Consider the following 24,072-nt stretch of genomic DNA (forward strand, 5'->3'; position numbering starts at 1 on the left):
TAGAGCTAAACACATCTCTCTCACGTCTCTGCTACATGCAACTCTGGCTCCCTGCCCTCCTGTCTTTTTTTAAAGCTTCACTGGCTCTACTTTCTTTTAATCAGGACAGACACATGCACATAGGTAGCCACAAGTGCACACCAAGCAAAGGGAGGGTTTGAAGTGTTCGCGTGCGGCTTGATGAAGCAAAAACAGGGTTAGTCAGTCAGGGAAGGAAGACTGGAGCGAGTGAGGGAAGGAGAAGAGGAGCATAAAGATTGGCTTATTGTCTTAGCCCGTCTTTTAACATGTTCTGTTGTGGAGACAACCCCCCGCCACTGTCACGCCAATAAAGCAGATTTGAATTTGAATTTTCTTCGCAGTTAATGGAAGGAGTCCTCAGTGGGGGAGCCTGAGACAGGAAGAGGGTGGTCTGTGTGAATCAGGGACCAGAGAAGAATGAACACATCGGTTTTCATTTTATCATGTGCCTCCTCGTAATTTACTCCTCTCATCGTTTCATTGATACAGAACATTTGTTACATCTGTCATCGAGCCTCTGCCGCCGCCTCGACCTCTGCACCCCTGCTCCTTGAGGTGGCGGAGACGGAGGACCTGAGGCTCGTTCTGCGGTTGTACTCGTTAAGTCGCTGTGGAAGACAGCGCCAGCTAAATGCCTGAAATGCTAATGTAAAATGTAGGGGACAGGAAGAGAGCAGCGGAGATAAAAGAGGGGGGAGATAGAGGGAGTAGTCTTTGCTTTGGGAGGGATCGGAGAAGGCGAGGAGGAGGTGGAGGAGGAGGGAGAACAGAGATGGAGAGGGTGGTCTCGGCACTGACAGTGACTGAGAGCGAGCCTTTATCGTGTTGCCAGGAAAAGAACACAGAAGCACATATCAACTGTACTCTCACTCTATTTCCCCTCGCCCTCTGTTCGCCTCCTCCTCCTCCTCCTCACCCCTCGCTCTTTCTCCTCCCTCTGAAGACCGCGTGGTTGCATGATTTGCTCATTCCTGTAGGCTGAAGACAGTCGTAAGGTTTAACGTTGACCTTGGCCCTTGTTTCGTTGCTGCAGCTGCCACTGATGTATTGTAGACAAAGGGTTAAATTGGGGGTGAGGTGAGGTGAAGGAAGTGGATTCATGTCGGATGAGTGTGTGTGTATGTGTGTGTGTGAGAGAGAGAGAGGGGGAGAATACGGTTCTCATTGTGTGAAGTGGCGAGAAACGGCCCCAGCATGATGATGGCTCTGGGCCTACAGCTGACAGCGCAGCCCAGGTGCACCCTGGGATGCATGATAGATGGAGAGAGGGAGGAAGGAAGAGAGGGAAGGAGGAAGAGAGCAACAGAAGAAGACAGCAGAGAAGAATGTAAAAAGGGGGGGCTAAGCCTGGGTGGGGGTGGGGGGGTGGGGGTTATAGAGGCTGTCAGAGAAGGAAGAGAAAGAAGGAGGGAAGAAGGTGAGAAGGAGGGAAGAGGGGAGTGAAGGAGGGAGAGCAGGGGATAACAGGAGGAGAGATGAAGAGTGGAGAGTTGAGGGCAAGCTGGAGCAGGAGATTGAAATCAGTAGATATGACAGGAGTGGCAGAGATAGCAGAGGACAGACGGAGAGAGTGGAGAGGGAATAAATGGATAAATAACATCCTTCATCTGGACCTTACGCTCCCCATCTCTCTCCCTCCCTCTTCTCTCTGTCTCTCTTCCCGTCTGCTCTACCCGCCGTCACCTCTTCCCTCCTCCTCTGCGCTTATAGCAAGAGACAGGAAGAAAGATGCCTGACGACAGAAGCATGCTCACCTCCCCGACTCCCTAAACCACTTTACAGCCGCCTTGGAAAACTCTGTGGTCGTCCTGCACCTCAGCGTCTTCACTGTCCCCACTTCCACTCCCACTCCCACCTCTGGGACTTTCTTCCTTTTTACTGAGGAACATTTTAAAACTCTTTTGTCAGAGTTGTTAGGTTGAGAATAGATCAGCTGAAGGACCCAAAATGAAACATTATAATATTATGAATTAGAGCCTGTCTGATTAAGAGGCTTTAGTTTGATAAGATTGCTCCACTCATTGCGATCTGGTATGGTTCAGATGTAATTCAGCTCTACACTGGGTGTTCGACAGTTCGCTGCTTCTTTGAGACATTTGCATGAATCTGTTCTACACCTGTTGCTTCGTTTATCAAAAACAAGTGGTTTTAATAGTTGAGAAGGTTTGAGAGTTTGGAGAGGAAGCAGGTCACATTAATATCTGGACAATTACTGACTGATCCAACTGATTTCTCTTTAAGACTTCAGTCTCGTGGCTCAGCTTGAGAGTTATTACCTCAATGAGTCTGTCTACTTCCTGGCCGTGAGACGTTGGCTGTGAACTAGAACTGTTGAGTTGTTCCCAATGAGGAGAGAGCGTACGCTCACCGGCTGCTCTGAGCGCTTCTTGTTGAAAATCTCTGAACCAATCAGAAGGGGTGGGATTCATCACCGTCCGTCGCCTGGGGCCACGGCCGACGTCTGGCCCATATACCACATCTGAGCAGATTCAAGCTGTTATTCTCAGGTATTGACTGTCAGCAGGAAGATTCTCTGTGTTGTTCTGAATTGGTCCACGAGTGGAGACAACATCTGACAATTAGGCTGTGTATGGGCCAGATTCGCGCCGTGGAGCCGGGTCATACTAGGCCGAGGAAAACTAGCATGTGGCCAAAGTATGGGCTGGATTTCTTTTGCTATCTGGGTTGTATTGCAAGTATGATAAAGAAAAAATATAAGATCAGAATCTTATTTAATCCTTACATAGCTGCTTAGCTTCCATAGTCAGACAAACAAAACAGAGGCTAGATTTATTCTTTACTGTATTATTTGTATTTTTAGGATGCGAACTAACCAGTGTGTTTGACAAGATTGGTCCGGGTTGAAAAACCAGTAGAGATCAGTACAGTTCAGCTAACGTGACCCTGCACACAGCGGGGAAGTCCGACACAGCGGAAGCGCAACAAAACGTAGTCAGCTACAGTAATGAAATGCTTTGGAACTAACGGTCAGTTACTGCTGCAGGAAGTAAGCTAGTTAGCAGAGGATGCTAGCACTGTTGAATCCATCCCTTACACACCCTTAAACTCCAGTGCGTTTGGTTTTTAAACGGCTAAAACAGACACCATCCTCCAGCTCTCTAAATGCAGAGCATGTCCACCGTGTTTTCTATATCTGGGGATGAACAGGAGACATCTTAGCTATGTCACAGCTTATCTGCAATATGCTGCAAAACAAAACTCTGTTGTACGTTGGTAAAACTCACTTTCTACCTCATTATTTATCACATGCTGCATCTCTCCCAGCTATACATCTTCAGAGACAAACACAAAGATATAAAAGCTTGACTATATTTTGTAGACTCACCCTTCCCTCAAGCCACCCTATTTAGTCTCCTTAGCCTAACTCTATGAGACATACACACACACACACACAGACACACACACACACACACACAGAAAGAACTATAACCACTCCACAAGGACCAGCGGACAAACAAGAGCAGCAGCAGGAAAAGCATCAGACTGCAGAGGCCCCTCGGTGGGTCGTCTGCTAAACTTAGAGCAGAAATGGGCCAGAGAGAAACGATCTGTGCATTTGTGTGTCTGTGCCTGTGTGTGCGCGCGTCTGAGTGTTAAGTGGTATTAACTTCCATTCAGACACTGTCTGATTGTGTCAAGATGTGAGGAAAAACACCCTCTCCTGCATCGTGTCTCTTACCCAGTTTAATTTGTTCCTTCCAGTTTCTTTTTGTAGTATTGTTTCTGCCTTTCTTTTTTTGAAATGTCTGTTCATTCTTCAAATCCCTGGAGGGGCACGCCAGCATCGTCATATTGCAATATTCAAAATCATGTCAAGTCAAAATTAGTCAAATATTTTAATGAAGACCTGTGCTTTTTTAAAATTAGGGTTCAAAAAGTACTTAAAATAAGGTCACTGCTAATTAGATGATGGTCTGACAAATGTGCCAGCTAATTAAGCTTGTATGTGTTTGATTAAAGATAAGTAGGCTTCCATGATAAAAAATGTGATGATGAGGCACGAGAAAGGCGACGTAGAGGGAAAAAGAGAGATGGGAAGTGAGGGGAGGTTTAATTGAGGTAGGGATGATAAGTGTGTGTATGTGTGTGTGTGTGTGTGTGTGTGTGAAGTGAGAGAGCGAACGGGGGACAGAGAGGAATGAAGAGGGAGCAGAGAGGACGGCTTGTCATCAATACGTAATTTCGGCGCACGTGGTGATGGCGCCTTGTGCTCACAGGTTTTGTCAGAAATGAACACACTTCAGCACTTGTGTGTGTATCCTTGGATCCATCTATAGTGTGTGTGTGTGTGTGCGTGCGTGCGTGCGTGCGTGCGTGCGTGCGTGCATGCGTGTGTGTGTGTGTGTGTGTGAAAATGCCTGTGGCTGTGGTGAGTTTATATCTCCTGCCCACAGTCTTTTAAATTCGCTATATTCAAGCGAAGGCCAGCTGTTCCCCCTTCCTCCTGCCTCACCTCCCACTCCTGCTCTCTCTTTTTTATCCCTCCATCCATCCTCTTTCCCTCTGTCTCGCTCTCCCACTCTCTCTCTCTCTCTTGCTGGCTGGCTCCTCTTTCCATCAGCCAGTGCAGCAGCAGTCAATAGCAGCCCCCCCCCCCCCCCCCCCCCCCCCCCCCCCCCCCCCCGCTCAAGTTCAAAGGAGCCTTTATAGGCAGGATAGAAATATGCATTGCCAAAAACCTCCCAGCAACAGACACCATCATCTCTCTCTGGCTTGCTCTACCTTTCTATCTTAGTCTTTGTCTTTTTTCCTCTCACATTCTTCCTCTCTGTCTTTTCCTCATCGCTACTTCCTCACAAAGAAAAAAAAACATTCATCATATACAGCCGTCCTCAAAATTATTCATACCCTTGCTGATTCTTGTGATTTTTTTCATTTAGTGATGAAATAAATGCTTGTTTTCAAATTTGTGTTTTAGCTTCATGTGACCAACAATTGAAAGAATGACAACAATATAAAATAATTTTAAAAAATCATTTCTGGGGTATTTTATTAACGGAGTCCAAAAAAAATGCCATGTTCAAAATTATTCATACCCTAGTCCATCGTCTTTATTTAATAGTCAATGGCATAGCCTTTATTCTTTATGACTGCTTCCAGACGATTCTTGTACGTGTCCACAAGCTTCTTGCACATCTCCTGTGGGATGTTGGCCCACTCTTCCTTGGCGAATGCCTCAAGCTGGGTCAGGTTGGTTGGTTTCCTCGCCATCACTCTGGTCTTCAAGTGATGCCACAAATTCTCAATTGGATTGAGGTCAGGACTTTGACTTGGCCATTCCAGGACACTGATGTCATTGTCCTTGAACCATTTCTTGACTACCTTGGCGGTGTGTTTAGGATCATTGTCTTGCTGGTACATCCAGTTTTGGCCAAGCTTGAGTTTTTCAGCAGATTCCTTGACATTTTCATCAAGTATCCTGATATAATCCTCCTTTTTCATGATACCTTGGACCTTGACGAGATTGCCTGTGCCACTGGAAGAGAAACATCCCCACAGCATTATGCTTCCACCACCATACTTGACAGTGGGCACAGTGTTCTTTGGTCTATAGGCTTCTCCTTTCTTCCTCCAGACATACTGGGTATCCATATGGCCAAATAACTCCAGTTTTGTCTCATCAGACCACAGGATGGTTGACCAAAAGCTGGGATCTTGCTTCAGATGACCTCTACAAAAGGCCAGGCGAGCGACCAGATGTTTTTTCCTGAGCAGCGGCGTCTTCCGAGGTTTACGTCCATGGAGACCTCCTCTGTGCAAAACTCGCTCAATGGTGGACCGTGACACCTTTGTCCCTGTCTGCTCAAGGGTTTGAATTAGGGCCTTGGTTGTGGTCCGTGGGTTGGTGTTGACCTCTCGGCAGATTCTCCTGGCAAGTTTGGGGGACACCTTACACTTTCGGCCACGCCCACTGAGGTTTTTGACAGTGTTGAACCTCTTGTGCTTGTTGATGATGCTCTGGACGGTTGAGACAGGGACACCATACTGCTTGGAAATGGCCTTGTAACCCTTTCCTTCACTGTGGGCCTGCACAAGACGCTGACGCAGGTCCTCACTGAGCTCCTTCTTCTTTACCATGATGACCAGAGATTAACAATGACCTGAACACTTTCCCACTATTTATACTCTTCTGGAAAGATGCTATTTTTTTAACCTTGTTTAACATTTGGTCAACAAAAAAGGTATTCATTCCAATGAGACATCATGAAATAACTTTGGGACAAAGATGAACACATTTGGGACATTTTTGTTGAGATATTGCCAGGGGTATGAATAATTTTGAACATGGCATTTTTTGGTAATCCGACAATAAAATACCCATGAATTTAAGAGTTTCTTGAATTGTGTATTGTTGTCGTTCTTTCACTTGTTGGTCACATATAATTCATAAACAAACTTGACAAAAATGCATTAGTTTCATCGCAAAAATAAAAAATCACAAAATTAACAAGGGTATGAATAATTTTGAGGACGGCTGTAAATGTATATGGTACACTTAATGTTTATTAAAATGCCTTGAAAGCAATATATTGCTGCGGGAATGGCAACTTAGTGCTTTTACATGGGCTTATTAGGATGTTAGGCCTCTTCCCACATTCTCATACATTATCTGTGCTACTTCATGTATTTTTGTTACTATGTCAGGATAGGTAAACCATGCATTTATTGTAAAGTAACACAACACAGAAATCAGGGTTTGTTTTTTTTTTACCCCTGTGTATCCATCCTTATTAGAGGTTTTCACAGGTCCAAAGCTGGACCTGATCCAAAAAATGCACCTGTGGAAATTCTTCCCAAACAAGCAGAAATTAATATTTAGAAAAGAGAGGCCTGGCAAAGTCAATGTGAACAGAGCCTAACAGGGGGTGAACGCTAACAATGGCAGCAGCCGGATGTATGATGATGTATTATGTTCTAAAAACCAATGTACAGTCACATAAGACTAATACCAAAAATAATTCACTTATATCATGTACTTCAAAGACTAATTTATAGAAAAAACTGAAAGCCCTGTTTTCACCCCCTGTACCTACAACAAAACAATCTGTAACCAACTATTTGATAAGATATCCATTTTAATATCTGTGAATCAAATTCCAAAATAGCATACATTTAACTGGATGCCTTTTTTTTTTTTTTTAACAAATTTCTTCCTGTGGGGATTATGACATATGTGATTAGAGCTGATACCAAAGATACTTGGATCTATTCAGATCTGCCATTACACATTTTGTTACACACACCTGAGACCAGTGTCAGTAAAGGGAAACCCTACATGTCCATCTAGACTGAATATGGACCCGGTCCAACTCAGGACTCTTGTCTTGTTTCCTCCGAACCAAGTGGACCTGTGAGAATCTCCAGTGTTTATGTATTTATGAAACCCATTAAATCCAACCACAAAACTTATTTCCCATATGGTCTCAAGTCGTCAAAAACCAAGACATATCAGAAAGCTCAAATAAAACAGTAACACACACCTAACTGATGACTAAAGTTAACTTTCAGAATAATGAAAGTATTTATCTTGTTCCTTTATTGGAGCAATATGTACTTTAAATCTCTGTATTGTCTTTGTCCATGTTGGAAACTGTGTTGCTTTGCTGTAGCCTTTACTGTGCCAGCTGACATGAGCAATATGTACAGTGTGTTATCTGAAAGTAACGCACGTGCGAGCCAATCAGAGGTAGGCTACATATTCTCTGGTGTCACTGTATGATTTGATATAAATGACTGAGCTTTGAAACATTTTCAGCACCATGTCAGCTGTCAGTCACAGTGAAAACACACAGGAAACAGGGCTCCTGCAGCTAAAAGCATGGCACAGTGTGGTACATTATATTGTAATATGGTATTATATTACAGATTGTGTTGTAGTGACTGTTTCCTGCGGTTACATTTGAACTCAGTGTGGACAGAATGCAGTGCATGTTAGTGCAAATGTGTTTGTGTGCTTGCATTTCCATGTTCTTGGTTTGCTGTTTGTGCTTTATGTGATCACCGCACAACACACTTCTCCATTTAGCAGTGTGCCTGGTGTTGTTTTATTGTGTATGAGTGCTTGTATGTGTGTGTCTAAAGCAACACCACAGTATTAGTCTGTGATTGCAGTGTCGATCTGTCATTTTGTTTTGTATCGTGAGTGTTTGCGTGTTCTCTTTGAGGATGGCTGTGTGTGTGGGTGTGCTGCCCTGCCCACACTCAAATGTGAGTACACTGTGTTTGTGTTCAAAGTCATTTAAATTTGTATGCATGTGTGTGCATGTGTGTGCATGTGTGTGTGTGTGTGTGTGTGTGTGAGTGCGCGCATATTCCAGAACAAGATTGGAAGTGGGTCTATTTCTTTTGCACTCACTGATGTGCCCCTGTCTGTGTAATTGAAATACCTGAGTTATTGACTCTCTCTCTCCTCCAAGTCAAATAACTGCTCCAGGAGTGTGTGAGTGCACTCATTTGGAGGCTTTGGGGCAGAGCAGGCAACTCTGGCAGACCATGGCCTGCCAACCATGGGCTACACACACACACACACACACACACACAGACACAGAAACACACACACATATTGTATATATGTGACAGAGATTGAGGCCAGACCTACACAAATACGCACACCCAGGCACACACAGGCACATTACAGGCAGAAACACACACATATTCATTGATACACACATACAAACTACAGAAACGGACACATACACACCTGATACGTCTCTATCAGACACTAACACACACACATGTTTCAAGTAGAGGAGGGCACACACGTGTCGCTGTCTCTCTCTTCCTCTCTCTGACAGCAGCGGTCCTCTCTGGTTGAACAACTCAGGCTTAGCCTCCTCCTGCCTAAATGGCTGGCTGGCTGCCTTACACACACACACACACACACACACACAAAATCACACAGAGACACACACACACCCCCGTCTGCCTGCTCCTTCACTGACTCCTGGCTTCCTGCCCCTTCACTGCTCACTCGCTCCATGCAGGATCACAGCCGTCTGCCAGCCTGCCCTCTTCCTCTCCATTCATCCTATTGTCACCACATTGTCCTCTGCCTCTGTCCCTCTGGAGGCTTCAAATCTCAGCTACATCCTCGCTGCTTTTTGTACATCTCTATCCTTTATTCTCGCTTGTTTAATTCCTTTCTCTCCCTTTAGTTCCTCTCTGTTTCTCTCTTTTCTCTTATCTGTTCTCTCCTCTACGCTTTTTTTTTTTTTTTTTACATCTCGCCGTATCTCTCCATCTCTCTCTCCCTACGGGTCTCCACTGGCCACTCATCCTGCTGTATTGTGTGGTGTAGTGTATTGTTGTCTTTGTACAGTAGCCAGCGCTGACGTCAGCCGTGGATCCACAGAGAAGACAGTGACCGGCTCAGGAGCATATTCAAAGCCTTGCTGGCCGGCTTCCTGCATCTGGCTGACTGACTCTCTGGCCTCGCTACCCCCTCTGGGAATTTTAATACTCACTAATCGATCACCTTGTGCCAACAGAGGTGGTAATGTGGCCAGACCCTAATTATTGTTGCTGTAAATGAAGAGAGGTGTTTTGCCGCACTTCATTTTACAAGATTTCTTATCATTCAACCCACTCCCACCAGCTTTTTTGTTTTTTTAACACCCCTACCGCTCACCCTCCCTCTTGTCCTGCTTCTGTGTCTCTTGCACTTCTTTTAGCATGTATTTTTCTCAGAGGCTAATGAAAATTCTGCAGACCTCTGGCACTCTGAATGAGTGTGTTGGACAGTACATTAATACTGCTCTTAAGAAGAAGAGAGAGAGATAGAGAGAGAAAGCCAGAGGAAATTGGGGGGGTGCTGTACAGAGGATAAAGGGGGGAGTGGGAGTGTGCAAGTCTGGAAATTCAATTATAACTGTGCCCTGGCAGTAATTCCACTGGTATAAATGGGATGACAGAGCGAGAGAAGAGATGGATAGAGATGGATGAAGGATGAGAGAGAAAGAGGAAGAGAACAGATAGAAAGCTGAGGAACAAATGGTTTCAAGTTGGCTGAGAAACACGACTACAACATCAGCGCATGCATCATTATTTCATGGTTTTTAAAACACAGCCTCTGCATTGAATTCAGCATTAGATGCACACGTTTTCTATTTCGCGCAACACAGGATAATGACACGTTTTCAACCTCAAGGATGCAGCACATTACGCTCATTATTTGCGAGAGTGTTCGGCAAGTGTTTTTCATGCGCATTGTGCCTCTCAGCGTGCCACCTCAACGGTATAGCCCTGATCTCATTAATGCAGAAACAAGGTAATGGATCAACCCGTGTGGATCCCCTGGGAGGAGCAGGTTAGCCTTTGATGTTGAGTGAAGCACAGAGACAGCCCTAAGAAGCCAGAGAGATTTCAACACCCTGCCTGCCAGGCCTGGCTGTCAGCTACAACTGATTTTACTCGCATACAATCCAACATGACTTGCCAAAAAAAATCATTCATTCTCATTCATATAATTAGAAGCAAGAATATCCAAGAACATAAATATACTACTGTACATTGTGTGCACGGGAGTTGTCATAGACTGACTCACACATACACACGGACAATAACGAGCTCATGTCGCAGAACTGCAGAGTCTTGTCTAGACTTGCATTTCTCACCTCCTCCTCTTCTTCTGTCCGGCTCGATATTCCATCTCTACACTGCTGGCGAGTGGCAGGCTTGAATATCAGTGTGTGAGCGATGTTTATTGGATATTCTGTGTCTGACTGTACTCTGATTTGGTTTACTGTACATGCTGTATCTCTCATATTTAGATTGAGCCCCTCTGAGGGAAGGGACGTAGTCAGTGCAGTGTGTTCAGGGAAGGTGTGGGAACATTCGTTGTCTAATAATTGCCGCCTTGCAGGTTTCATTGAAATAACATTGCTCTAACACGGCTGTAATAAAACAAACTGATGAAAATGATCGATGAGAGTGAGGACAGTGGCTTCAAGTCCCCAGAATTTGCTCCAGTCACCCATGTGTACAAACTCATTAAAGGAGTCATAAAGGCAACTAATGAAACTCATGACCGGTATCATTACAAGCACACTGGTGTCCTCTCGCCTTTCTCCTCTGTGAGCGAGAGAAGAAAGGCAGCTAAATTAATGTTCGCACCAATAATGTTACAAAACCACCGCTGTCCTTTAAGTAGTAGCTGTTCTCCTCTGTGTGTGAAGCCAACTAAATTAAAGTTGAGGCCAGTGTTGTTACATAACCATTTACACTCTGCATCTATGTCCCTCTCTGTGTGTGTGTCATTTTCAGGATGACAACTCCATGTTCTTTCAGTTTGGCCCCTCTATCGAGCAGCAGGCTTCGGTCATGCTGAACATCATGGAGGAATACGACTGGTACATCTTCTCCATCGTCACCACTTACTACCCAGGTTACCAGGACTTTGTCACCAAGGTAACTGTACTAAGCTGAGACAACATGCACCGATGATCAGGATATACAGGAAAGATGACACAGAGCACAATATGAATACCCTTCATTCTCTTAATGTTATAATGGTAATATTTCAGCCGTGCTCTGTGGAATCTACTTTAAAAAATGAACATGAATGTTTAACATATGATGCTCATTCAGGGGATGGTATGAACCCAAACACTGGACCTCTGCACCCTATAATAATCCCAGTGATGCTTAATGTAACAGCTTCATCCTTACATTAATGCAAAAGTTACTGTGGAGCAAGTGTCAGATTAAATTGATAAGAAGTACAAGTGCCTTGACTAATTTGTCAATAAATGTCCATGACATGAACTCAAATTAATGTCTCACAATTAACCTGTTTCCTCTGTCCCATTCAGATCCGTAGCACCATCGAGAACAGCTTTGTGGGCTGGGAACTAGAGGAAGTTTTACTACTTGACATGTCCGTAGATGATGGAGATTCAAAGATCCAGAACCAGCTGAAGAAGCTCCAGAGTCCTGTCATTCTCCTCTACTGCACAAAAGAGGAGGCCAACACCATCTTCGAGGTGGCCCACTCTGTTGGGATCACTGGATACGGCTACACATGGATAGTGCCCTCGCTCGTAGCTGGAGACACTGATGTCGTGCCTGCAGAGTTCCCCACAGGTAGGAAGTCATGTTTGGAAACTGAGTCAAAATTAAAAATTTCAATTGCATAACATTTTTATCTGGAATAACCTCATATGTGGAAAGATATTTGCTTGCCCTGAGCTCAAATCCTAAACCCTTTGTAAGTACACCAATCACATTACATGCAGCGTTTGGTTGACGTTTATCCAAAGTGCACTAAAAGTACAATAAATGGATGCTGTTTTTTTTACATAGGTGCCCTCAGTCTGAATCAAATCCCTAACCACTCAGTCTCCTCAGTGCTTTACTCTACAGGATGACTGCACAACTGGGGAGGTCAGCGATGGTGTAACATAATCAATTGCTAACACACATGTAGCTAGCAATTGCAAATCACAATTAACTGATCATCATTAGCAAAAGTCAGCAAAGTGACTCTTGCTAATGTCGGCAATATTTATCTTAAGTTAATATTAGCCTAAAATTAGCCATTAACGTTAGCTAGCATTGCTCATCATAAGCTACTAGTCATACCAGACCAAGTGAGGCTATAGCAGCAAACCTCCTTAGTGTGTTGAACTTAGCAGGATATAACATTTCATTTGTAAGAGAGGAAATGTGGCCTTTCTTCGCTCAAACATTAGATTGTCTCACTTGAAGACAGCAATTACCTTAAGTTTTATGGTATTTGTTTCAAAATCTACTTTTATCATCAGCTAATGACAACTGTGAGATGCGACTGAAAGTTCTGGAAAAAGCTGCTGAGTGGACCTTACTCTGTCAAATTATTCTCCCATGAGCTTAAAAGATGATGAACATTGTTATTCCGTCACTGAGGATGGAAATTGAGGTCGCAATGCTAACAACACTTAGCTCAGAAGCAGCGGTGTCATCCTGTTTTTGTTATTGTGCTCTTGCATTGATCATTTATGGTGATGCTAGTCTGCTAATCCAGGCTAAAATGCTAACATGTCAGTCACTGCTTATGAAAGCAAAGACAAAAACATGTACCTTCACCCAAGATGTGGCAGTATCCTTTTGCAGTACTTTGTCTTACGCTTGACTAATTTGACATCGCAGAAGTAACTCCGAGCCTCAAAAATGCTAGTTTTGCCAAATTTTATTTTCTGTTTGGACTTTTCCTGCAAGACAAAAAACAAAAAAACAAAACAAAAAAAAAGAACTGACCTTTCTTAGCAAGAAGTGAGGGAGTATTTCTGCCCCGCCCTCTCCCCACAACACCACTGGAGGTCATTCTAACCTTTGAAGGTCAAATGTGGAAGCAAAGTGACATCTAAGTTGGGGTACATAAACCATTCAACCCGCTCACGCAATCTGTCAGACCTACCTGTCAGACTTCCTCATGTAACACGACTTTCAGCACCTGGGGGTGCGCAGACACTTTTAGAAAGGCCACCTCACAGTGGGAATCAAACCTTTAACTGTTGGCGATGTTGCCGCCCTGAGAACTAATGGAACCTTCTACGACTTTAGTCCATTTTATTCTCTGTAGGAGAATAAACTGTAGAGCAGGTAGTATATTTACTCTGGATGTATGAGCTTGATAATTTGTCGGTGTTTGGCTTGTTGATTTACAGCGAAGGCGAGATATTACACTGCTGCCTGTCCTCAGCAGTTTCTGGGAAATGGTCGCCAGGCTGAACCTGAGATCGTTGTGCTGTTCAAGCACCGTAACTCAAACTTTTTACCTCTGCTCCCTTATTGGCATCCATGGATGATTTACTCTAAATTGGAGTTAGGTGTGTGTTGTGCTCCTATGAGTGTGCGTGCCTATGGGTGTGTTTTTTATGCCTTTGTGTGTAATGCCAGTGTAATCTAATAGGTTGTGTGTTTATGCTTTTGTGTGTACCTCATACGGAGGTAGGCCAGTGTTTACATGTAGGACAGAGTTAACAAAACTATGGTCGTGTGTGTTTTGTTGTGTGTGTGTTTGTGTCAGTTTGCCCGTTCCAAATTAGGGTTCCACTCTATAAAGTTTGATATATCACCATATCAGTTATGTAAATCACACACAACAACTTCCCTCTTGATTTATGTTGCCACGGAGATAATCGTGACTGGCTCATGTACTGCCTGAATGATTACAAAGTGGAGCTGGCGGAGTGACTGTGTTGATGGACACACACGAACCTCATTGAGTTAGCATTGAATTATCATGGGATTAATCTTATGGGACATGATGACAGATAGTAGGCTAAATGTCAGCCACTCATTTAATGTGTGATGAATAGGATACACAATTTGCAAATATACATGACAATCAAAGTAGCCCTACAGTCTAACTTAAACAACAAAATGGTAGACAGTTACAACAGTAGAGGATATATATTATATGTTCGTTCAAATGGTGATACATTTTGGTATCTTGTGTATTTATGGACATTAATTTACTGTAAAATATGATGCTGGATTGGCATTATACATTGGAACCATATTATAGTTTAGATGTTAAAAATGTGCATACAACCTATGTCAGTATGCAGATGGCTGAGCTGCTCACAGCACTGCTGCTGCTGCTGCTGCTGCAGGATCTGTGCTTGTCAATGCTGCCCTCTGCCAATGAGATGAACATGATGGAGGGATTTTACTTCACAGCTTCAGCAGCGACAGTCTGTAAAACCTGCACTGAGAGCAGCCTCACATTCATAAGGAGCTGCTAAAGCACCTGAAAGACTTTAATCTTTGCCTTTTTTTTTTTTTTTTTTTGAGCTGTGTTTAAGTTGTGTTATTGCAGAAGCATTACTATCCCGACAATGGCACTGAATGCATTTGTCTTGCCTCGTGATAGATTTTAAAAGAACACTCACACTCACATTAATCACAGTTAAGGCTCTACTCTACAAGAGCAAGGTATTTGTAGACCTTTGGCATTCAGGTGCAGAACTCAGTCGTTCAACCAAGCCTGATCTCTGTGTTTCAACCTCAACATCAGAAAAGCCACATGAAGCCTGTCCTTCTGAACTTACACAGAGCCCAACGACACTGTGGCACAGCATGTGACTGATGCTGTGGTGGTGGTGTGTGCTCTGGGTGAATGCAGCGGTTCGGGGTTCAGCAGAAGGTGCACGCTAGCTGTTGGGCTAATTTGCTTACTAGGCACACTTAATAATTTGCACCACGTGTGATGAAGAGCCTCCAATTCTCCTGGGTAATTCCACTGATGCCTTCTTTAAGTGGCGCTCTGGGGAACCATTTCTCCTCCCACTCTCCTCCTTCCTTCCCTTTCCTCCTTATTTCTTAGTTGTTCCCAGTGTTTTCTGTCTTGCTATATTTCAGTGTCCTCTGACTCCCATCCAAATGTCTCTTCCCTTCAATTTTTTTTTTATTTTTTCCCTCCTGCATCTTTGTGTGTGTCAGAGTTTCCCTCGCTGCTCATTCTGTCCCTCTTTTTCCTCCTCGTCCCTCTCAGCGCTCTCTCTCTCTTTCTAACAGCCTTTCTGTCTCTATTCTTCCTGATCAGAGTTACTCACGACTGCTGCACAGACTATGCTAACGTAAACACCCAATCTGACATCACTGACAGTAATAAGCTGTTTCCAAAAATACCCGGTGATACGGTAGTTCTGCTATTACGATCTCCAATCAGTTTGCCTGCGTGTGGATACGGTGTTTGTGATTTTTTTTTGTGTATGTGCGTATGTGTGTGCGTATCTGTGACAGCCTTAAAAACAGAGACCGTAGCCAGTTTACTGGCCAGAAAAAAAGCTTTTACAGCTGCTACAGTGCTTTTAAGCTATAACGTTGCCAGTTGACATGTCTGTGTTATGACATTTAAACATGTCCTGAGAGATGTATGAATATTAACATCGCACAGCAGTTCCCAAGATGTAGCAAAGAATACACTACACCGAACATGCACATGCTGCCAACACACACACACACAAACACACACGCACACCGTCGTACCCTTCCCATAAAATAATAAAAGTGATATGTGTAAAAAGGAACAAGTGATGGGAGTGAGTGAGTGAGTGTTGAGAAAGTGTCAACTGTGTGTGACATTAGATGTGGTCCTGGTGGGCCGGAGCTGTCAGCGCTGAGGCCCCGCGAGGAAGGCAGGTTGCCAGGCCGCCTGTCTATTTCTGCACACTGACATGGTAGTGGACTGGCTGACATGTGGTCATACACTGTCAGAAAGATGCAGACCAACTGATGGACAGAGAGAGGGACAGATTAAAAGGCAGACAGAGAGACAGATAGCCTGATAAATTGACTTGAAGGCAGGACGTGCTTCACTGAGAGCCGTGTGACCTGAGAGAAAGATCAGTTATTGGCAGTTTTTCAAAAGTCATAAGGGCACTTGCAGCTTAGAGTTTAGATTAGACCGGGCTGATTGAGGTTTCCACATTAAATAGACAATGTGGCTTTGATTTTACACAGAAGTAAACAAAAGCTGGCTTTTCATTTCCAGCTAGTGACCACGGATTGTTGCTAGCAGATTTCACCAGCTTTAGCAAGCCAGCATAAGCAAATGCTAACGCTAAAACTCCGTTTGTTGAAAAATCAGTCTCCAGCTGACCATTTAATATTTTCAGATGATTTATTTTAAACAGGGAAACCAACAAAAGAGTCTTTAATATGTGCATAATAGATACCTTCATTTAATAATGCTAAAATTCTGAGGCCAGCTTCCTCACCAGCTGATGATCCGTTTACAGGCTATGTTAATAAAGAAATATATGTTAATGAATAAATAAATAAAATGAAAAAATAAAATGAAAACAAACCCCCCCCAAAAATTACATATTTTACGCTGTCTTTCACAAATTTGACTGGACCCAAACAAGCTGAACAGAGCTGCTGCTGTTTCTCTAAACTCTGATATACTCACACCTTGTTGACTTAACAGGTATTTTCTAACGTTACCTGTAACCCCACAAAATATAGTAGGCTAATGACATGCCAATTGCTTTTGGAAATAACACTAGGCTAGTACTTTACATAAAAAACTAGGTACCCTGGCATGCTAATGTTTTGAGTTAACATTAAAGCAGATAAACACACTGTTAAATCCATTCCCAACAATTTTGCTCCCGTGTTTTTGGTTTTTGAAAGGTGATTAAAAAAAGACATCAAGCAAGTTTCACTTGTAGTAAGGCACCATGCTTACTGTTTAGACATGTAGAGAAATACAAAACTTGATAGCAGTTAGCGTACGGTCAGTAGGCATATGGGACAAACAGTGTCTGGAGAAAAGTAAATAAGCAACACTTCCTTCTTTCTTAACAGCAGCCATGAACCTTGAGGAAGGTAACGATGCTCTACTGGGTGTGCTCATATCCCAAAAGTGCGAGTTTGTGATTAATTGGGTGGTTGAGACATTTGACCTAGTCCAGTAAGGACCTATGAACTCAACCCAAGGTGCATAAATGATTCTCCTAAATAAATAAAAATGCTAAGAAATAAATAAACGAAGATCCAAGATCCAAAAAGAATCCAAACCAATGAGACCCCTTGTGATCCAAAGCCCAATAACAGTCCCACCTGTTAGCTCTAACCTGATAAAACCCTGACAGTGCTGCACAGGAGAACTAAATGATTGGTCATTAAAAAGAGATTGAGCACACGAGGCTTAGTGCTGGACAGCATGCGCTTTATGTCATCAATTAACAGTGACTGTTTGTCATGAGTTAATCATATTATCAATAATGGCTGTTTATTATCAGTGAAACTCATTATCAAAATGTCAGCTTTGTTTGAACAGATGCATGATTGGTCTAATTTTCAAAGTAAATCAACTTTTCTCATAATGTTTCAATGTGTTTCTGATGAAAAGATAAATAAAAATAAACACAGATAAAATAAGTAATAAATAAAATAAAATAAATGTCCTCTTGGGTCCATGCACATAAATCAGTGAATTCAAGCAGGGAGGACATCCTCAGACAGCCGTCCTTGGTTAAATAAGGGTACAAAAAATAAAGTGAAGAAAAAAATAAAATAAAATAAAATAAAGAAAAAACATTTAAGGTCAAGTGCTGTCAGCTTCGGGAATAATTTAAATATTGATGTATTTTCTACTTGCCACTCACTCCATGATAATCACCAGCAGAAAGGCACAGTAGTGTGGAGGAAGGCCAGGCATGCCGGCAAACAGTTGAATGGACTGATGGATGGTTGGAAGGGCAACGGAAGAGATGGGCATGAAGTCACACACGCACAGAGAGAGAGAGAGAGAGAGAGAAAGAGAGAGAGAGAGAGAGAGAGAGAGAGAGAGACCTACAAATTAATGTTCACAAACAGACAGATTGTCAAAAGAAAACAGGACTCAGGCAGACAGAAGGACAGATAAACAGACATACAGACAGTGCAAAGGCCAACAAACAGAGACAGACAGGGCTTTAGACAGACAGATGGACAAACACAGCAAGGTGATAGACGCTTAGTCAGGCAGGGTGGGAGTACTTTTCATCTGCTCTCTGAGTCATCACGTAGTGAGTGCTCTGTCTCTTGGAGTGTGTTCAAAACATGTACACTCTGTATACCCTCACAGAATTATCCCTATCTGTTCCTGCTTCACTTTGCTCCATCTGTCTGTCTCTCTGTCACTTCAGTCTTCCCCACATGATCCAATTCACCTCTCTCATTCTCATACCTTACCACACATTCCTGACTCCTTCCCTTCTTACCTCTCTATTTTTACTAAGCCCTCTTCCACCGTCTACCTCACCATCTCTTTTGCTGTCTTTCTTCTTCCCACATATCCCCTGATCTTTCTCTTTCCTCTTCTTCCTCCGTCCATCCAGGCCTGCTCTCCGTGTCCTACGATGAGTGGGACTACGGCCTAGAGGCCCGTGTTCGCGATGGTGTGGCGATCATCACTATGGCAACCTCAACCATGATGATGGACCGCGGACCTCACACCCTGCTCAAGTCTGAGTGCCATGGAGCCCCTGACAAGAAGACCCCCATCTCAGGCAACCCCAACGAAGTGCTCAGGTGAGTGGAGGTGGTGGCTGGATTGTGTTGTTTACTGTTGAGGGCGGTAAAAATTTGAATGTTTGTTACCAAGAAATAGTGACATGACAAAGTGGGAAATACAGTGTCAGTTATAAACTCATACATTTTATGATACAGTAGATTATGACTTGATAGACACTAGATAATTGGTAAACAGTGCACCAAGATCTCCGTCTAGTCTTATTTACACATTGCAGTCACTTTTTAATGATTTTACTATTTGGTTAACTCTATAATGTTGTGGCAGTAGAAGAAGATATATCCTGTCATTTGGTGTCTCGTATGGATTGGATCTAAAAAAAATTGCTCTCTTCTTTTTTCCTTTTTTTCCTCTTCTCTTCCATTCAAAAAGTCTACATTTTTAAGAGCCTTTAAAAAGTGACTGACAAACTGTTATGGTTTGGTATTGTATAATTGTACAGTGTATGGAATTCAAAAATCAATTTATCACTGTCAAGTTCATTGGAACATCTTGTGTATTTGCTTTAATATATTAGAGAATTTTTAGTGGTATTATTCCATAATGTTGTGGCACAGTGGTGCAGTGGTTAGCACTGTCGCCTCACAGCAAGAAGGTTCTGGGTTTGGATCCGCTGGCTGGCCAGGGGGGAGTGGGAAGTTTGCATGTTTTCCTCTGGGTACTCCAGCTTCCTCCCAGAAATCAAAGATATCCAGGTTAGGATAATTTCCGACTCTTCCTGTGTGTGTGTGTGTGTGTGTGTGTGTGTGTGTGTGTGTGTTTGTTTGTTTGTTTGTTTGTTTGTGTGAATGGTTGTATGTCTAAATGTAAGCCCTGCGATGGACTGGCGATCTGTCTACGGTGTGCCCCGCCTTTGCCCAGTGTCAGCTGGGATTGGCACCAGTGTCCCTAAAAGTACAAGCTGTATGGCTGATGAACGAATGAATGTCCCATAATGCATAAACTGAAAGCTGAATACTGACACATATTCATAATCTTTCACCTGTCAACTTTTGAATCACTGTAGTATCTATCACTGTGAGAAGGTCTGCGTGCACTGCAGGAACAACGTCCTGGTACTGACTTCATGTGCAGGAACACAAGCTTACTTTTTTGGTTTAAAGCAATCCAGCACAAACTCAGTGAAAGCCAGCTCTGTGGTGTACAAATTTAAAATACAGTGCAGGAGGCCATGTGTCTCAGCGGTGGTCTCATTTGTTTACCGTCATTTATTTACAATTACACTAATGTCTCCAAATTAATGTGGCAATGATTTATGGATATTAAAATGCTACACACAGCAGCTTCAAAAAGTGCACAGGTTCAGGTGGAGCTCAACACGAGCTGGTGTTCTAGCAAAGATCAGCACAACCATGGATGCAGCAGATGCTGGAACACGCACACAGAAACACACCCATGCACATGCACCTTCATCCCCTGCACACTGTGATCATCCTCCCCCCATGTAATAATACCCCACATACACAAACACCCCCTTCACATGCCCCTTCCTCGGGAAAATCCAACCCCACCCCCCCAGCTGTCCGTCTCAGCAGCAGGCCTTTTGAACTGCTGGTGAAGTGCGGCGTTCGGTGGCGCTTCGCTCTGCGCGCTACCTAATTGGTCCCAATGGCGTTTCAGTCGGCGAACACTGGCCCCTGTCGTGCTGTGCTCCAGAGCTCAGCACAGTGTTATACTCAGGGGCTGTTCCACCCCTCTGCTACTCTGTTTGTCTACTGTAGAAGTGTGTGTGTGTGGTTATGTGTGTTATTGTTGTGCTAAAGAGCGACAGTCAGTGAGGACCAGATGTGTGTGTTCCTGTGTTGTACAGTTTGTGTGCGCTAAAGTCACCTATGAGAGCCTAGTTGCTGCTGTTGTTGATAAATCTTGTTTCTCACTCATGGTTTGGTACAAAAGCAGCTGTATGGTGGCTAATGTGAGGCTCACAGTACAAGACATATTAGTACTAAAACACATAATCTCTGCTTCTTCTGCTTTCTGAAATGCTAGTCTTCACATTCGCACTCGCACAGCATCTGGAGAATACACTTCTGCACAAACACATGCACACACACCTCTTTGGATTAGACTGCATCTGAGGGATGTGGATAAATTTTCTGCACATGCTCCGCACTTAACTGCATCCTACACTAAGGCAGCAAAGCTTTGTTGTCCGCTCCAGTAAACTCTTTAGATGTCATTTCAACCCCTGTCTGCTGGTTCTCTCCTTTCTGAAGCTTCGCATTTGTTTCACCACTGCTTACTGCTTTGAGATAAGAGTGGAGTTTATGGCAGCTGCTGTTGCCCCAGAATACGTATACAATTCCCCTGCTCTGTTCATGTGTGCCTCGCTGCGCTCTGCTCTGCTCTTTCTTGACTCCATCATGTTCTGCTCGGTCCTCTCCTGCCCTGTAGTCTTCTCCTTTGTTCTGCCCCTTTTATACATCTGCTCTTCTCTTCTCTGCTTTGTTCCACTTTATTCTCTTTTGTGGAGCGCTGCTCTGCTCTGTTTTATCTGCTCACACCTTCTCCTCTCCTCTGTTATCTCCTCTCCTCTCCTCTCCTCTGTTGTCTCCTCTCCTCTCCTCTGTTGTCTCCTCTCCTGGTTTTCCTCCCTTCTCCACTGTTCTGCTCCTCCCCAACCATTGTCTGCGCTCCAGACCTGCAGTTTTATAATCAACTTAGCTGTGTTGTTGATTAGATCAGTTGCGAACGCTGCTAAGATCCTTCGCCCCTCACTGCCTTAACTAAATTTGTTCGGTGATAACCTTTGTCTTCAGGTGCTCAATCAAGAGATTAGCATTTGGCCTTCAGTCTATATACTAGGAAACTGAAAGAATGGCTGGTTGCCTGGCTTGCTGGCTGCTTGGTTGGCTGGCTGGATGGATGCCCTGCTGCTTTGGTTGGTTCACTACTAAGGGAATCAGTAGATGAATAGATGACAGGTAAAAGGGAAAGGGAAGCAACTCAATCAGAAGGCTCTCTCGTATGGTGGGAAGACTGTCACTCTCCAAAGAATTCAAGCACCATCTGTAAATTTTCATTTTAAGGAAATCATGAATGAATCAGGTAGAGTCACACTTCCTTGTTAGCCGTTGAGGCTAATGGCATTTAATAACTGTGCTAGAGTGGAAAACAAGTGCTGTGTCTCAATCTCATCTACTTCCATACCAACACTTTCTATTTGAGTGCTTAAGTGCGTTCACACTGACAAGTATGGCAACATGCAGTCCACTATAATTACCTGGATGGTGCCAAAAGATTCTCACTCTTAACCGTCGCCATCTTGGCTACGTAGTGGAAGGGGCGGAACCACCAACGTATTTTCAAACTTGTCATTTCCAGTGAGTGCACAACATCAGTGTTTGATTGGGGACAACACTGCCAAGGCCAGAGAGAGTACTGTGTACACAGTGTACTACATCTGAATGTACTGACTGAAGTATCTCATATGAGGCCCATCAATCAATCTCTAAGGCTCAGTTTTGAGCCGTTGCCTCATTGTAGAGCAGTGAGCCTCTCAACTCAAATATTTCAGCTGTTTATCCATTACTTTTAGTCATTTTCGACCTTTTTTTCCAGAACATTAAGATATTTCAATTATTTATTTATTACTTTTAGCCATTTTAATAATTCATCTATCACTTTTAGTTATCCGTTTCAGCTACTAAATGTTTCAACTATCTGTTACTGTTAGCTAACCACTTCAACTTGTCTGCTTGGTTGCTAACTAGTTTTCAGGCACTCTTAATTTTCTTGACTCAGTATATGTGAATGTATTTTTTTTTTAAATCAAACCATAAATTCTTTACAATCACGTGAGCTACTTGACAGTTCCCCTGGTTGGGTTTAGAGAGAGACTTCCTGCCTCTTGAAAACTCACCAACTCATGAAGAACAACTTAAACTGTAGATTTCCAATCAATCAAAATCTGATTTATTCTGAGACTCAGTTTTGTGAGGTAATTCAGGAGACTTTCTTCCTGGATGTCCGCCATATTTGAAAACTTGCTTTTGAAAATTCATGTTGTAAATGTCAAACAACAACAGCCAATGGTGATGGAAAGACGGAAGGGGTTTTACAGCCTTGTTGGATCCTTCATGTTACAATCAATACACATGTGCTTTGGGACACTACATCTGCATATGCCAGTCTGATGCTTTACGTATGTTTTTAAAGATGGAGATTACAAAGCAGTTCTGTATGGGATGCGTGGAAATATGTGAATCATATCTAGTTTACATTTCTGTCTGCTGTTGAATGATGAAGAACTGCTGCATGGTCACGGTCATCTACTTGACTTCATAAGCCATACATTATGCTGATCCCTCTCTGCTTAGCATTTCCTTGTCCAGCCCTTAGCGCTTCATAGAATACCACAAGAGAAGGACATGTCACTCCGCTAAGTAAATTAAGTCCACTGTAGCCAGCACTGTGACATTCCGGCTAATGCTACAGTCTGAGCCTGACAAGTGAAGATAGCAGAAAGAGGAAGACGAGGGCAGAGCACAGAGAGCGGAAGACAGAGCGAGGGAGAGACGGAAAGAGAGACCACTGGTGAGCAGTACGCAGCAGTGTGAGAATCATGAGTTTGACAACAGTGGCCCTGACCTTGCCAGGCGTGGACAGGTTCCAAATGAGCTTGGAGTTGGAAAGGTGTCAAGTCCTTTTAAGCTCTGTGGACATTTTTGAACTTTTGTTGCTTCAGTGAGGCTTTCAATAGAGTGGATGCTGTATGTGTTTGTGTGTTTGCGTGTGTGTGTGTTTGTGCGTTCTCCTGTGTGTGTGTGCGTGCAGAACACTCTGAAGCAGCATTTTGACCTTATTGAGCTGAGGGATGAGTGTGTGCCAGCTCAATGGACAGAGTGTTCACCTAGGTGTGTGTGTGTGTGCGCTTCTAGGTTTTTCAGATTGAGTATATAAAGGCTTTTGGAGTGTGTGTTTATGGGGCAGGCCAGTGGTAGACATAAAAAAGGTACCTGTTTGTGATGGGGCCTGATTGGAACTAGGTCAGGATGCTCCTGCTCTGTCTGTCTTTCTCCTCC

The 24,072-nt window shown here is 43.5% G+C and overlaps 1 protein-coding gene across 2 annotated transcripts in view; it reads left to right on the forward strand.

The window, feature by feature from the left end:
- grin2ba (glutamate receptor, ionotropic, N-methyl D-aspartate 2B, genome duplicate a) overlaps positions 1 to 24,072 on the forward strand; it is a 128,833-nt gene that overhangs the window by 65,721 nt on the left and 39,040 nt on the right. For both annotated transcript variants that reach the window (XM_071474401.1, XM_071474402.1), the window contains 3 exons: positions 11,305 to 11,448; positions 11,853 to 12,123; positions 18,855 to 19,047. In XM_071474401.1, the coding sequence (XP_071330502.1) occupies positions 11,305 to 11,448; positions 11,853 to 12,123; positions 18,855 to 19,047 (608 nt within the window). The remainder of the gene's footprint in view (positions 1 to 11,304; positions 11,449 to 11,852; positions 12,124 to 18,854; positions 19,048 to 24,072) is intronic.

The sequence above is a fragment of the Trachinotus anak genome, unplaced genomic scaffold (assembly GCF_046630095.1).
Source record: "Trachinotus anak isolate AG129_WGS33_773 ecotype Australia unplaced genomic scaffold, CSIRO_AGI_Tana_v1 ptg000003l, whole genome shotgun sequence".
Lineage (NCBI taxonomy): Eukaryota > Metazoa > Chordata > Actinopteri > Carangiformes > Carangidae > Trachinotus > Trachinotus anak.